Source organism: Scyliorhinus torazame, chromosome 1 (assembly GCF_047496885.1).
Source record: "Scyliorhinus torazame isolate Kashiwa2021f chromosome 1, sScyTor2.1, whole genome shotgun sequence".
NCBI lineage: Eukaryota > Metazoa > Chordata > Chondrichthyes > Carcharhiniformes > Scyliorhinidae > Scyliorhinus > Scyliorhinus torazame.
This window is the reverse complement of record NC_092707.1, coordinates 202636773-202650711: the sequence shown is the minus strand read 5'-3', so window position 1 is coordinate 202650711 and position 13939 is coordinate 202636773. Positions and strand designations below refer to the sequence as shown.

The 13939-nt window shown below is 48.6% G+C and overlaps 2 protein-coding genes across 7 annotated transcripts in view; one reads left to right on the top strand and one right to left on the bottom strand.

The window, feature by feature from the left end:
* The window catches only part of map7d1a (MAP7 domain containing 1a), a 407069-nt gene that overhangs the window by 386553 nt on the left and 6577 nt on the right, over nt 1–13939 (top strand). For 5 of the 6 annotated variants that reach the window (XM_072502058.1, XM_072502047.1, XM_072502066.1 and 2 more), the window contains 3 exons: nt 979–1029; nt 5889–5955; nt 12089–12221. In XM_072502058.1, coding sequence (XP_072358159.1) covers nt 979–1029; nt 5889–5955; nt 12089–12221 — 251 coding nt within the window. The remainder of the gene's footprint in view (nt 1–978; nt 1030–5888; nt 5956–12088; nt 12222–13939) is intronic. The other variant, XM_072502051.1, reaches the window with a different exon arrangement.
* Nucleotides 2769–12116, bottom strand: LOC140418543 (uncharacterized). The gene is made up of 2 exons (XM_072502033.1): nt 11985–12116; nt 2769–5882 (listed from the first exon to the last, which is right to left on the bottom strand). The coding sequence occupies exons 1-2, from the start codon at nt 12012–12014 to the stop codon at nt 2877–2879; spliced, it is 3036 nt and encodes a 1011-aa protein (XP_072358134.1). The 5' UTR covers nt 12015–12116; the 3' UTR covers nt 2769–2876.

The window sequence follows — 13939 nt, the reverse complement described above, 5'->3', positions numbered from 1 at the left end:
GGAAGACAGACTGGCACTTGGGTTCAATGAGCCCCTCAACTGTCCTGCTGCTGGGATCTCTTGATAGCCACCCACCATGGACAATGGTAACTGGGTGGCTATGATACTAGAGGAACCATCTAAACACCGTACGTCCCAGCCAAGCAAAGTCATGAAATTGAATTCAACACCTGGTCATTTGTGGACTGGTACCGGGTAATGTCTGTAAAAGCTGTTCAACATTTTGGAAGAACTTAGCTGGTTTACTGATGCCCTTCCAGGAAGAAATCTGCCAGCTGCGTTCGGCTGCCTTACGTGGACTTTGCGTGATTGACTCGCGATGCCTTCAGGGCGACTAGGTACGGACAACAAGTACAACCGTGCCAGTATGACCCATATTCCAACAACAATGTTCTAGATATGGATAGTTGCGAAAGATGTTCGAAAGAACATTTAATGGTAACGGGGCTGTCCCTCCCTCTCACGTTTCCTCCACTGTTCGCTGTGCACAATGGCGAACCCCTCTTATGGGGCAAGGGTTGAGAGAGAGAGATCCCGTGTATTGGCACGCCCTAAAACCTTCCTGCAAAAGCGGAGGACACACGAGGTGTATGTAACATGGCATGTTTCTGTGAGGTAGGGCTGAGAATAATACAGCAAAAGTCTTGTTCAGAAATGGAGCTCAATAATGTCACATTCAGCATTGGGGGTGGGGGGGCAATGGTGTTTTTGTCAGAATGGAAGAGATGCAATTGATCAGAGTCCCCTGAACTCTTGAGGCCTATGCTTGAATGTAACCAGATTGATTGGATACCTCATCAGTGGTGAGCAGGATGGTTAAGGGATATATTCGAGTAGCTAGAGCCTGGACACAGGCCTGGACACAAGCACTTAGAGGTGTCAGGCAACATTTTAGTCAGGAGAGCAAATTGAGGGGAAGCTATGTTATCTTCCTCAGCATTGTGTAACATTTTATATCCTTTTCACCTTTCCCTACAGCGCCTGGAACAGATTATGAAAAGAACCAGGAGAACCGACTGTCTGGAAAAGGTACATCTCACTCGGGAAATAAATTATTACTGAGACCGTCTATGTATGTGACTCAGTATCTTTTATCTATCGTACGATAAATGTAATGTTGTGTTCAATTCGTTGAGTATGTGGATGAAATGACCAATGCTGACAAAGCTGGCCTGGGGTAGGAGCATTGCTTGCTTGGAAAATATTCCCCATACGGTTAGTTCTGAACCAATAAAATCCCTTATTTGTTGTTGGGTTGCTCCGGACTCCAAAATGCAGAGTGAGAGTTGGGGAGATGGGAGTTTGGAAAGAATAGAAACCACTGGCACAGAATGGGGAATCCACACACCTTCTCAGTTAGCACGAAAAGGATCAGTGGGAGAAAGCTCAGAGCAGAGGTTGTTAGTGAGAGGAAGTGTGAGGTAATTCACTTCGGACGCATAATAGTTGTTTCATAGCTCAGTGGGCGAGACAGCTGGTTTGTGATGCAGAACAAGGCCAGCAGCGCGGGTTCAATTCCCGTACCGGCTGAGAATTCTGAATTCTCCCACTGTGTGCCTGAACAGGCGCCGGAATGTGGCGACTAGGGGCTTTTCACAGTAACTTCAGTGCAGTGTTAATGTAAGCCTCCTTGTGACAATAAGAGATTATTATTATTAAAGAATAGAGGAGAGGATTTTGTCAGTGGTGAGAAAGCAAGAGCTGTGGATGAGCAGTGAGAGATAGGATCCAAACACTAGCGGACAGGCACATTTTAAAAAGTCTTGTGGAATGTTGGCCTCCATCGCTAGAGAGTTGGAAAACAAAGAGGCGGAATTTGTGCCTCAGCTGTACAGAATTTTGGTTAGACCATTCCGAGTAGTGTCTTCAGTTTTGGAAATCTCACCTCAGAAAGGATATATTGGCCTTCGCGAGAGAGCAGCACAGTTCAAAAAAGGTTAAATTACAGCAAACGTCTTGTGGACGGGTCGTGTGAACAAGACTTGTTTTCTATCGGCCCCTACTGTCAGTGCCAGCTGCTGAACTCCCACTCGAGGACAAAAATCACGGCTGGCACTCTGACGCAGCACCGAGTGAGTGCTGCACTGTCAGAATTGCGGGTTTTCAGACAAGATGCTAAACGAAGGCCTCATCTACTGCCTCAAGTGGCACTATTCCAAAGGAGAACAAGGAACCTATACCCAGTATCCTGGTCAAACCTCTCAGTCAACATTCCAAAAGCAGTTGTCTGATCATCAGCACACTGATGTTTATGGCAGCTTTCTGTGCACAAGTTGGCTGCCATGTTTCCCACATTAAAACGATGATTACATTTCAAAAGTACTTTGTTGGGAGTAAAGCACTTTGGGGCATCGTTGAAATGAGAGGTGCTAAATAAATGCAAATCATTTATCGAGTGCACATCATGAAGGGTGATGTAAGTGATGATCAAACAAGGGTAGATGAAGATATGCTACCCCTGGAGATGGTGCTGGGCATGTGGGGGTGGTTTAAGACAAGGGGTAGCTAAATTGTTGAAGGGGCGATCTATGGAAGCACTTCACAGAAAGGGTAGTGGAAATCTGGTATTTCCCCTTGATAAGCTGTTCAGTATGGGGGAATCAATGGGAAATACGAAAATTGGCAGGAAAGTACATTAAGGGTTCAGGAACAACAGAAAGTAGTGGAACTGAGCTGGAGAGACCAACAGCAATCAAAATGAATGGTGGAACAATGGCTTACTCCTGGCGAAACCACCAGCAGTATCAATGTAACAATGAGAGAAACACATTTTTGGCTTCAATTCAGTTTTTTACTAGAGAATCACTGTCACTTTAATTCTGGGCAGTGGGTGGATCTGATTGGTTTATGTATGATGGCTGTCAGTCCACTCTGTATCATGATTGGTTTATGCTCTTATGCTCTTTCGTACTGACCCTCCGGCGTACTGAGATGGTGATTGGACCTGCTGCATCTGGCCAGATACTGATGGGTGCTTTTCTGGAGTGCACTGATCTGTGGATCTCGATTTTAATGGGTATTCCTACTTTATCTGGGCTGGGTTTGCAGACCTCTGTTACCAAAGGTTGATAGCGGTCATGGTGCTTGTCTTGACTGTCGCTGAGTGGAGTTACTGACTGATTATTGACAGTGCGCTGCTTGTGATGGCTGATTGGTGGAAATGATTCCCGCCGGCTATCTTTGCTCTGTTGGTACCAGCTGATCGGTGGAGACATTTGCCATTCGTGCTGGCTGATTGGTGGAGACATTTGCCACCGGCTGTCATGGCTCTGTTGGTGCTGGCTGATCGGTGGAGACATTTGCCACTGGCTATCACCGTTCTGTTGGTGCTGGCTGATCGGTGGAGACATTTGCCACTGGCTATCCCTGCTCTGCTGGTGCTGGCTGATTGGTGGAGACATTTGCCGCTGGCTATCACCGTTCTGTTGGTGCTGGCTGATTGGTGGAGACATTTGCCGCTGGCTGTCCCTGCTTTGTTGGTGCTGGCTGATTGGTGGAGATATTTGCCACTGGCTATCACTGCTTTGTTGGTGCTGGCTGATTGGTGGAGACATTTGTCGCTGGCTATCCCTGCTTTGTTGGTGCTGGCTGTTTGGTGGAGTTATTTGCCGCTGGCTATCCCTGCTTTGTTGGTGCTGGCTGATTGGTGGAGATATTTGCCACTGGCTATCACTGCTTTGTTGGTGCTGGCTGATTGGTGGAGATATTTGCCACTGGCTATCACTGCTCTGCTGGTGCTGGCTGATTGGTGGAGACATTTGCCGCTGGCTATCACCGTTCTGTTGGTGCTGGCTGATTGGTGGAGACATTTGCCACTGGCTATCCCTGCTTTGTTGGTGCTGGCTGATTGGTGGAGATATTTGCCACTGGCTATCACTGCTTTGTTGGTGCTGGCTGATTGGTGGAGATATTTGCCACTGGCTATTCCTACTCTGTTGGTGCTGGCTGATTGGTGGAGATATTTGCCACTGGCTATCGCTGCTTTGTTGGTGCTGGCTGATTGGTGGAGATATTTGCCGCTGGCTATCACTGCTCCGTTGGTGCTGGCTGAGTGGTGGAGATATTTGCCGCTGGCTATCACTGCTCCGTTGGTGCTGGCTGTTTGGTGGAGTTATTTGCCACGGGCTGTCCCTGCTTTGTTGGTGCTGGCTGATTGGTGGAGATATTTGCCGCTGGCTATCACTGCTCCGTTGGTGCTGGCTGATTGGTGGAGATATTTGCCGCTGGCTATCACTGCTCCGTTGGTGCTGGCTGAGTGGTGGAGATATTTGCCGCTGGCTATCACTGCTCTGTTGGTGCTGGCTGATTGGTGGAGTTATTTGCCACTGGCTATCACTGCTTTGTTGGTGCTGGCTGATTGGTGGAGATATTTGCCGCTGGCTATCACTGCTCTGTTGGTGCTGGCTGATTTGTGGAGACATTTGCTGTTGGCTGTCACGGCTCTGTTGGCGCTGCCTGATTGGTTGAGATATTTGCCGCTGGCTATCCCTGCTTTGTTTGTGTTGGCTGATTGGTGGAGACATTTGCCACCGGCTGTCATGGCTCTGCTGGTGCTGGCTGATTGGTGGAGACATTTGCCACTGGCTATCCCTGCTCTGTTGGTGCTGGCTGATTGGTGGAGACATTTGCCATTGGCTGTCATGGCCCTGTTGGTGCTGGCTGATTGGTGGAGACATTTGCCATTGGCTGTCATGGCCCTGTTCGTGCTGGCTGATCGGTGGAGACATTTGCCACTGGCTATCCCTGCTCCGTTGATGCTGGCTGACTGGTGGAGACATTTGCCATCGGCTATCCCTGCTCTGTTGGTGCTGGCTGACTGGTGGAGATATTTGCCATTGGCTGTCATGGCTCTGTTGGTGCTGGCTGATTGGTGCAGATATTTTCCGCCGGCTATCTCTGCCCTGTTGGTGCTGGCTGATTAGTGGAGATATTTTCCGCTGGCTATCTCTGCCCTGTTGGTGCTGGCTGATTGGTGGAGATATTTTCCGCCGGCTATCTCTGCCCTGTTGGTGCTGGCTGATTGGTGGAGATAATTTCCGCCGGCTATCTCTGCTCTGATGCTGCTGGCTGATTGGTGAAGACATTTTCCGCCGGCTACCGTGACTTTGTTGGTGCTGGCTGATTGGTGGAGATATTTGCCGCTGGCTATCTCTGCCCTGTTGGTGCTGGCTGATTGGTGGAGACATTTGCCGCTGGCTATCACCGCTCTGTTGGTGCTGGCTGATTGGTGTAGATATTTGCCGCAGGCTGTTACTGCTCTGTTGGTGCTGGCTGATTGGTGGAGCTATTTGCCGCCGGCTATCCCTGCTTTGTTGGTGCTGGCTGATTGGTGGAGATATTTGTTGCTGGCTATCCCTGCTCTGTTGTTGCTGGCTGATTGGTGGAGTTATTTGCCGCTGGCTGTCCCTGCTTTGTTGGTGCTGGCTGATTGGTGGAGATATTTGCCGCTGGCTGTCCCTGCTTTGTTGGTGCTGGCTGAGTGGTGGAGATATTTCCTGCTGGCTATCCCTGCTTTGTTGGTGCTGGCTGAGTGGTGGAGATATTTCCTGCTGGCTATCCCTGCTTTGTTGGTGCTGGCTGATTGGTGGAGAAACTGCACAACATTTTTCACTGCTTGCCCGGCGACTGTTTGGTGGAGACACTGCTGAACTTTTTTCACTGCTTTCCTGGCAGTTGATTGATACAGATACTGCACAACATTTTTCACTGCTTTCCTGGTGGCTGATTGGTGGAGCCTGTTCCCCCTGGCTACCATTGCCTTCCTTCTTGAGGCTGATTGATGTAGAGCTTTGCCTCTGGCTCTCAGTGCCCTCCGAGGATTTAGAGTTCTGTCGTTCGGTCTGATTCAACTCTGATTGAACGTTTCTGTCCATGTTCTTCTCCTACAGAAAGATGACAAAAAATCAACTGCTGATGGGGAGCTAAACGACAAGGATGCAAAAGCAGAGACACAAGGTAAGATGGGAAGGAGAGGCAGCGGTGTGGGTTTGGGAAGGTGGCGAGAGAGTTAGAGGGAATTCAACAATGCAAAGTTGGGTACAGCTGGAGTTGAAAATACTGAATAATTTAAAAAACCTAAATGACGAGAAAGATCAGTCGGGCAGCTTGGTATCACAGTGGTTAGCACAATTGCTTCACAGCTCCAGGGTCCCAGGTTCGATTCCCGGCTTGGGTCACTGTCTGTGCAGAGTCTGCACGTTCCCCCCGTGTCTGCGTGGTTTTCCTCCGGGTGCTCCGGTTTCCTCCCACTAGTCCTGAAAGACGTGCTATCAGGTGAATGGGACATTCTGAATTCTCCCTCTGTGTACCCGAACAGGCGCCGCAATGTGGAGACTAGGGGTTTTCACAGTAACTTCATTGCAGTGTTAATGTAAACCTAATTGTGACAATAATAAAGATCGCTGACCTCGGGTCACCCAGCGCTGACCTCGGGTCCCCCACCGCTGACCTCGGGTCCCCCAGCGCTGACCTCGGGTCCCCCAGCGCTGACCTCGGGTCGCCCAGCGCTGACCTCGGGTCACCCAGCGCTGACCTCCGGTCCCCCAGGGCTGACCTCCGGTCCCCCAGCCCTTCGCTGCCGATGCTGCATTGTGTAACTGGATTCAAAGAGGACGGAAAGTCAGAGGCCGCAGCTTTATGCTTCAAGTATTCCCCGCGGCCTGTCCAAGAATATGTACAGTTTACACCCCCGGCGCAGTGCTCCATTCTCCAAATGGCTGGTTCAGACTGCTCACCTCTTACTCACGACAATACAGTTGAGCTCCTCTCCTCTTTGCTCCGACTTGACTGGACTCCCCATACCTGTTACTATGGAAACAGCTCACAGGGGTCAAAATAGACAACACTCTCTCTTGCTCAGTCTTTCTGGTGTTCTCTTTCTCTCTCTATCGCACATACTCTCTCTTGCTCTCTCTCTTTCCTGCTCAGACTCCCTTGTCCTCCCTCCCACACACATACGTTCTTTCCTACTGTTTCCCTCTTTCATTCTATTGCGTCGTCTCCATTTCTTGCTCCTCATACTCACGTTTACACATTTTCGTTTCCTGTGCTCCCACACTCGTTCATCTACTTCTCTCTCTTCTTTTTTCCAATTAAGGGGCAATTTAGCGTGGTCAATCCACCTACCCTGTGCATCTTTGGGTTGTGGGGGTGAAACCCACACAAGCATGGGGAGAATGTGCAAACTCCACACGGACAGTGACCCAGAGCCAGGATCGGACCTGAGACCTCGGCACCGTGAAACAGGATTGCTAACCACAGCGCCACCATGCTGCCCTTCACTTATATTCGAACTGTTCCCTCATCATTTTTTTTATGATAATGGAGCTGCCGGCGTTGGACTGGGGTGAGCACAGTAAGAAGTCTTACAACACCAGGTTAAAATCCAACAGGTTTGTTTTGAATCACTAGCTTGAGGAGCAGCGCTCCGAAAGCTAGTGACATCGAAACAAACCTGTTGGACTTCAACCTGGTGTTGTAAGACTTCTTACTGTCTTTAATAACAGAGCAACAGAGCTCCCCCAGCAGCCACCCCCTGCCAACCCTTTCCTTTCCTCCTGTCCGTCTGAAATACCAAACACTCTTGAATATTCATGACACTGCCTTGGTCACATTGCAATTATATTTCTGTAATGGCTATCATATTGTTTATTTATTTCTATTTGCACTATCAATTCTTCCATCTTGTCATGAATTAATTCCTTCTGTCAATTTGCTCGTGGCTCAGATATTAATCCAGAGATTATTACCTTTGCAGTTCTGCTTTATAATTGGGCTCCTAGCTGCTCATACTCCCTCAGCAAACCCCATTCTTGACCATGCCAATGTCATTGGTGCCCATATGGGCCACGACCACTGGGTCCTTCCACTCCCTTCTCTCCAGAGATGTGTTTAATTCTGGCACTCGGCAGACTCCCTTCAGGAGTCACACCCTTGGCTGCAGAGAATGGTATCTATCCCCCTAACTATACTATCCCTTACTACAACTACATTCCTTTTTACTCCTTCACTTGAATCTCCCCTTGCACCATGATGCTGTGGACATTTTACTTATCTTCCCTGCAGTCTGTGCTCTCATTCACACAAGTTGTAAGAATCTCAAACCTTTTGGACAATTGCAAGGACTGAGGCTGCTTCAGTACTACCATCTGGAACACCATAACTGCCTCTCTTGCAATTATCCACTCCTGTCCCTGGCCACGGAGCAAATTTAAATCCCTAGCCAAAGGGATGTAACTACTTCCTGGAACAAAGAGGAGAGGTAACATTCCCCCTCATGATCCATTGCAGTGTACAAAGATCAGACTCCAGCTCATCAACTCAGAGCTGAAGTTCCTTGAATGAGTGATATGGTTGCTGTGGGTCACACTGGCATACCCACATGCTACAGCTGCCACACATCACCTGCCTAGCCACCTTTATGGTGTTTTATTGAGCTAATTAGGTTTCAAATTTAGAAATACTACTCAATAATGATCCGCAAACTTGTAATGGAGTTTAACTTGTCAGGCTATAAATTTAATACAATAATACACTAGTTTACTTCCCCAGTTTAGAGAACAGAAAAAAAACTTCAAGATCACCAACATCAATACCTCCGTGCTTCTGCTCTCAGGTGGCTCTGTCTCCAACTCGCTGTCTTGGAAAAGAGCAGACAGCACCTCCCTCGAATTCCCAGAGTTACGGACTGTGCCTCAATGCTGAGCTGTTGTATGGCTATTGTGGTTGACCAGAATTATACACAATAGTCTAGCCATTGAATAACTAGTGATTTATGCAATTCAAGCACAACCTCTGAGCTCTTATATTCTGTGTCTCAGCTGATAAAGTAGTCATCTGTATGCCTTCGCAACCGCCCTATCTACCTGTCCAAGAACCCTCAAGCATCTGTGGACATAAAGTCCAAGGTTCCTCTGATCTTCTACACTTCTCAGTGTCCTACCACTTATTGCATACTTCCTTGCCTTGTTTGCCTTCCCCAATGCATATCTTCAGCCTTCTCCCTACTGAATTCCGTTTGCCATTTTTCTGCCCACCTGACTTACTAATATAGGTCTGCTCCTTTCTTCCTCACCAACAAGCACATGGCTATTTCAGTATTAGCTGCCAACTTCTTAATCATGTCCACTACATTTAAGTCTAAAATCATTGATATATACCTTAAAAGCAAGGGGCCTTGTACTGAATTCTGTGAAGTTTCGCTGGATACAGTCACAAAATCACCCGTTAATCATAACCCTGTGCTTCCTGCCATTGAGCCAATTTTGGCACCATGTCGCCTCAAATTGCATGAAATGTCTTACTTTTCTGATCAATCTTTTGTCTAGTACCTTTTTAGTCTTTGCTAAAATCCATGTAGACAACATTAAATGCACCGCCCTCATGGATCTTCCTTGTTACCTCCTCAAAAAGTTCCATCAATTTTGTTAGACATGACCTTCCCTTAACAAATCCATGTTGACTGTCTTTGCTTAATCCATGATTTTCTAAATTACTATTTACAATTTATTCCTATAATTTGCCCACCTCCAAGGTTATGTTGTTCAAAGTCTATCCCTTTGCAAGCAACGGTATCGTGTCAGCAGGCCCTGGCACCACACCCACAACCAGAGAGGATTATGGGAAATGATGGTCAGAGCTGCTATTATTTTCTCCCTTACTTCTTTTTGTGGTCTGGGATATATTTCATCCTGGTCTGGTGATTTATCTACTTACAAATGTCTTAACCAACACCTGAAAGTTCTCTTCTAAGCCACTCACCATCCTGGCTTGGAAATATATCAGCCGTTCCTTTACTGTCGCTGGGTCAAAATCCTGGAACTTCCACCCTAATAGCACAGCGGGTGCACCTACACCAAATGGACTGCAGTGGTTCAAGAGAAGAGCTCACCACAGCCTTCTCGATGGCAATTAGTGATGGGCAATAAATGCTGGCCTAGAAATCCCACGAAAAATATACTTTTTGAAAAGTCCTTTCTCCATTGTCCTTTTCTTTCGTGAAGACAAATGCAAATGACTCATTAAGAATTACAGTAAGAAGTCTTACAACACCAGGTTAAAGTCCAACAGGTTTGTTTCAAACACTAGCTTTCGGAGCACTGCTCCTTCCTCAGGTGAATGGAAACAAACCTGTTGGACTTTAACCTGGTGTTGTAAGACTTCTTACTGTGCTCACCCCAGTCCAACGCCGGCATCTCCACATCATGGCTACCATTAAGAATTACGTCTTCAATTTCGGCCTCTACACAGGATACCTTTTTGACCGTGACAGACGAGGTGATGAATCATAATGTAAGACATGGAGAGGGTTTAACATTACACGGGGGCTGGGGTTGGTGAAGCTTTGTAGAGACCAGCGCATGAACCGTTGTCAGTTTTTTTTTCTGCAACTGTAATTGGCTCGGATGCTAGACAACTGTGATATCTTTGTTCGATTTGATGATAAAATTAAAAGGTCCGAAAGCCAGTTGAGTGCAGTTAAATGATGTTCAAAATGTTTTCGGCGCGGTATGGATCTGAGCAGTCAAAGAGCAAAGTGAAATTCAATCCTGATAAGTGTGCACATTATGGTACATTTGGCACCCTTTATCTGGGCTTAGCTTTTAGTGGGTGGAATGCACAAGGATTAGGAAATGAACTGGGAGCGACAATGGACTGTTCATTCCTCCATTCCTCTGGGGCTGGTTTAGCACACTGGGCTAAATCGCTGGCTTTTAAAGCAGACCAAGGCAGGCCAGCAACATGGTTCAATTCCCGTACCAGCCTCCCCGAACAGACGCCGGAATGTGGCGACTAGGGGCTTTTCACAGTAACTTCATTGAAGCCTACTCGTGACAATAAACGATTTTCATTTTCATTTCAAATGCTGATCAATTTTTGAAAAAAGACTGGGACCCCAGCATCACCTGAAAAGATGGCGGAAGCAGGTTAAATAGCAACTTCCAAAAGGGAGTTGGAGAAATGCTGGCAAAGGAGAAATTCTCAGGGCTATGGGGCAAAGAGCAGTAGGGTGGGACTAACTGGATAATACTTCCAAATTCAAAGAACGGGAATGACGATGATGAGCTGAATGAGCTCCTTCTCTGCTCCCTGATTCTGTGATCAGTAATGTGCATTCTCGAAAGGCGACACTGATCTAAGCACTGATGAGGAATACCCCTTTTGGTTCTCATCAATATCATACAAACTGGGAAATGTATGCATGGGAATGCCCTTTGGGATACAGTAGAGGGGAAATTTAAAACGTGCATGTTACAAGTGTTGGACAGTGATCTGTAGTCCTCAAAACACTTCCTCTGGAGGATACCCTCACTTCTTGTTTGTTGTAGACTAATTTTAGAGATTAATTGCTCTGATTAGTCAAAAAATCCATTATCGTTGTATTACTGGGACTACGAAGATAGTAATGGCCTTTTATCATTTAATAACTTCCGTGTTCCTGAGTACAAAGGAGTTGAGTGACGAAGGAAGGTAGGAGGAGGGGAAACTAGTCTGGAGAGACCGTCCAGAAGGCACGTCACCAACACGTAGAACATAAATAATACAGATGGAAAATTACTTTAAATTATATCAGGGAAGTAAGATCAAGTAAAGCAAAATACTGCGGTTCCCGCCACATTCCATGTTCCTGCCTAATCCCCAATAACCTTTCACCCCCTTGAAATAAAAACAGAAAATGCTGGAAACACTCAGCGGGTCTGTCAGCACTTGTGGAGGGAGAAACGGAGTTAACGCTTCGAGTCCAATATGACACATCTTTGGAACAAAGTAAGATCAAACTATATAAAGTTAGAAAGAATGAACAGTAAATTTTAATGGTATCTAGAGGAATTCCTTGGCTTGGGAGTGGTAAATGTTTCGAGTAGTTTGTCAGATGGACAGTTGAAGAGGAATACATGAGGAGATGGAGGCTGGCGGGTGAGAGTTAAGGCAGTTGAGTTTTAACACTTTTCCTTGACAATAAAGTGTAGATAACTGCTACGAACCTGATTAGGAAGTGCCTGTGCTGCTCCCATTTTGTGCACTGATTGGCTTGTCCCTGCTGGAGGGAGAAGTGTTGATTTGTGAAAGGCCCTTGCGTTTTCCACAGAAGCTGGTCCTGATGATGAGAAGGCCGACACCACTGAAGTTCAGCACGAGGCGCCAGTTGACGAGGAAGCTGGTGAGTTGTCTGTCAATGCCACGGACTGTCCGTCACAGGATCATCCACTCGGAGAGTTGGGGTAAGTCTAAAAATAAACGTATCTTTTGCATTGTTACAATTACACAGCAGGAGACACATGAGCTGGAGACAATGCACCTTCACGATATATGAGCATTCACTCAAAACCTGTTCAAGGTTAAAGGGAAGTTTTGCTATTGGAAGCAATTTTTTAAAAAATCACCCTATTAAAAATTCATTAGGACTGTCTACCTCTCCAACACCCGAACCCCCCCGTGATTCTGAGAGATCATTTGTCCCTCCTTGCCTCCTGCACACCACATATCCTTTCATGGACAATAGTTCAATCCTTCCAATTTACCTGACTGAAAGATCTCACTATCTCCTGATCTCCCTGTCACCTGACCTCCCTGTCTGCTGACCTCCCTGTCTCCTGACCCCCCCTCCCCCCGTCTCCTGACCCCCCCCCCCCGTCTCCTGACCCCTCCGTCTGCTGACCCCCCCATCTGCTGACCACCATGTCTGCTGACCCCTGCCTCATGACCTCCCTGTCTGCTGACCTCCCTGCCTCCTGACCTCCCTGTCTCCTGACCTCCCTGCCTCCTGACCTCCCTGTCTCCTGACCGCCCTGTCTCCTGACCTCCTTGTCCCCTGACCTCCCTGTCTGCTGACCTCCCTGTCTGCTGACCTCCCTGCCTGCTGTCCGCCCTGTCTTCTGACCGCCCTGACTGCTGACCTCCCTGCCTCCTGACCTCCCTGTCTCCTGACCTCCCTGTCTCCTGACCTCCTTTTCTCCTGACCTCCCTGTCTGCTGACCGCCCTGTCTGCTGACCGCGCTGTCTCCTGACCTCCCTGTCTCCTGACCACCCTGCCTCCTGACCGCCCTGTCTGATGGCCTCCCTGTCTCCTGACCTCCTTGTCTCCTGACCTCCCTGCCTCCTGACCTCCCTGTCTCCTGACCTCCTTGTCTCCTGACCTCCCTGTCTCCTGACCTCCCTGTCTGCTGACCGCCCTGTCTCCTGACCTCCCTGTCTCCTGACCGCCCTGTCTGATGGCCTCCCTGTCTGCTGTCCGCCCTGTCTCCTGACCATCCTGCCTCCTGACCACCTTGTCTGATGACCTCCCTGTCTCCTGACCTCCCTGTCTCCTGACCTCCGTCTCCTGACCTCCCTGTCTCCTGACCTCCCTGTCTCCTGACCTCCCTGTCTGCTGACCTCCCTGCCTCCTGACCTCCCTGCCTCCTGACCTCCCTGTCTCCTGACCTCCCTGTCTCCTGACCTCCCTGTCTCCTGACCTCCCTGTCTCCTGACCTCCCTGCCTTCTGACCTCCCTGTCTCCTGACCTCCCTGTCTCCTGACCTCCTTGTCTCCTGACCGTTCTGTCTGCTGACCGTCCTGTCTGCTGACCGCCCTGTCTGCTGACCGCCCTGTCTGCTGACCGCGCTGTCTCCTGACCTCCTTGTCTCCTGACCTCCCTGCCTCCTGACCTCCCTGTCTCCTGACCTCCTTGTCTCCTGACCTCCCTGTCTCCTGACCTCCCTGTCTCCTGACCGCCCTGTCTGATGACCTCCCTGTCTGCTGTCCGCCCTGTCTGCTGACCGTCCTGCCTCCTGACCACCTTGTCTGATGACCTCCCTGTCTCCTGACCTCCCTGTCTCCTGACCTCCCTGTCTCCTGACCGCCCTGTCTCCTGACCGCCCTGTCTGCTGACCTCCGTCTGCTGACCTCCCTGTCTGCTGACCTCCCTGTCTGCTGACCTCCCTGTCTCCTGACCGCCCTG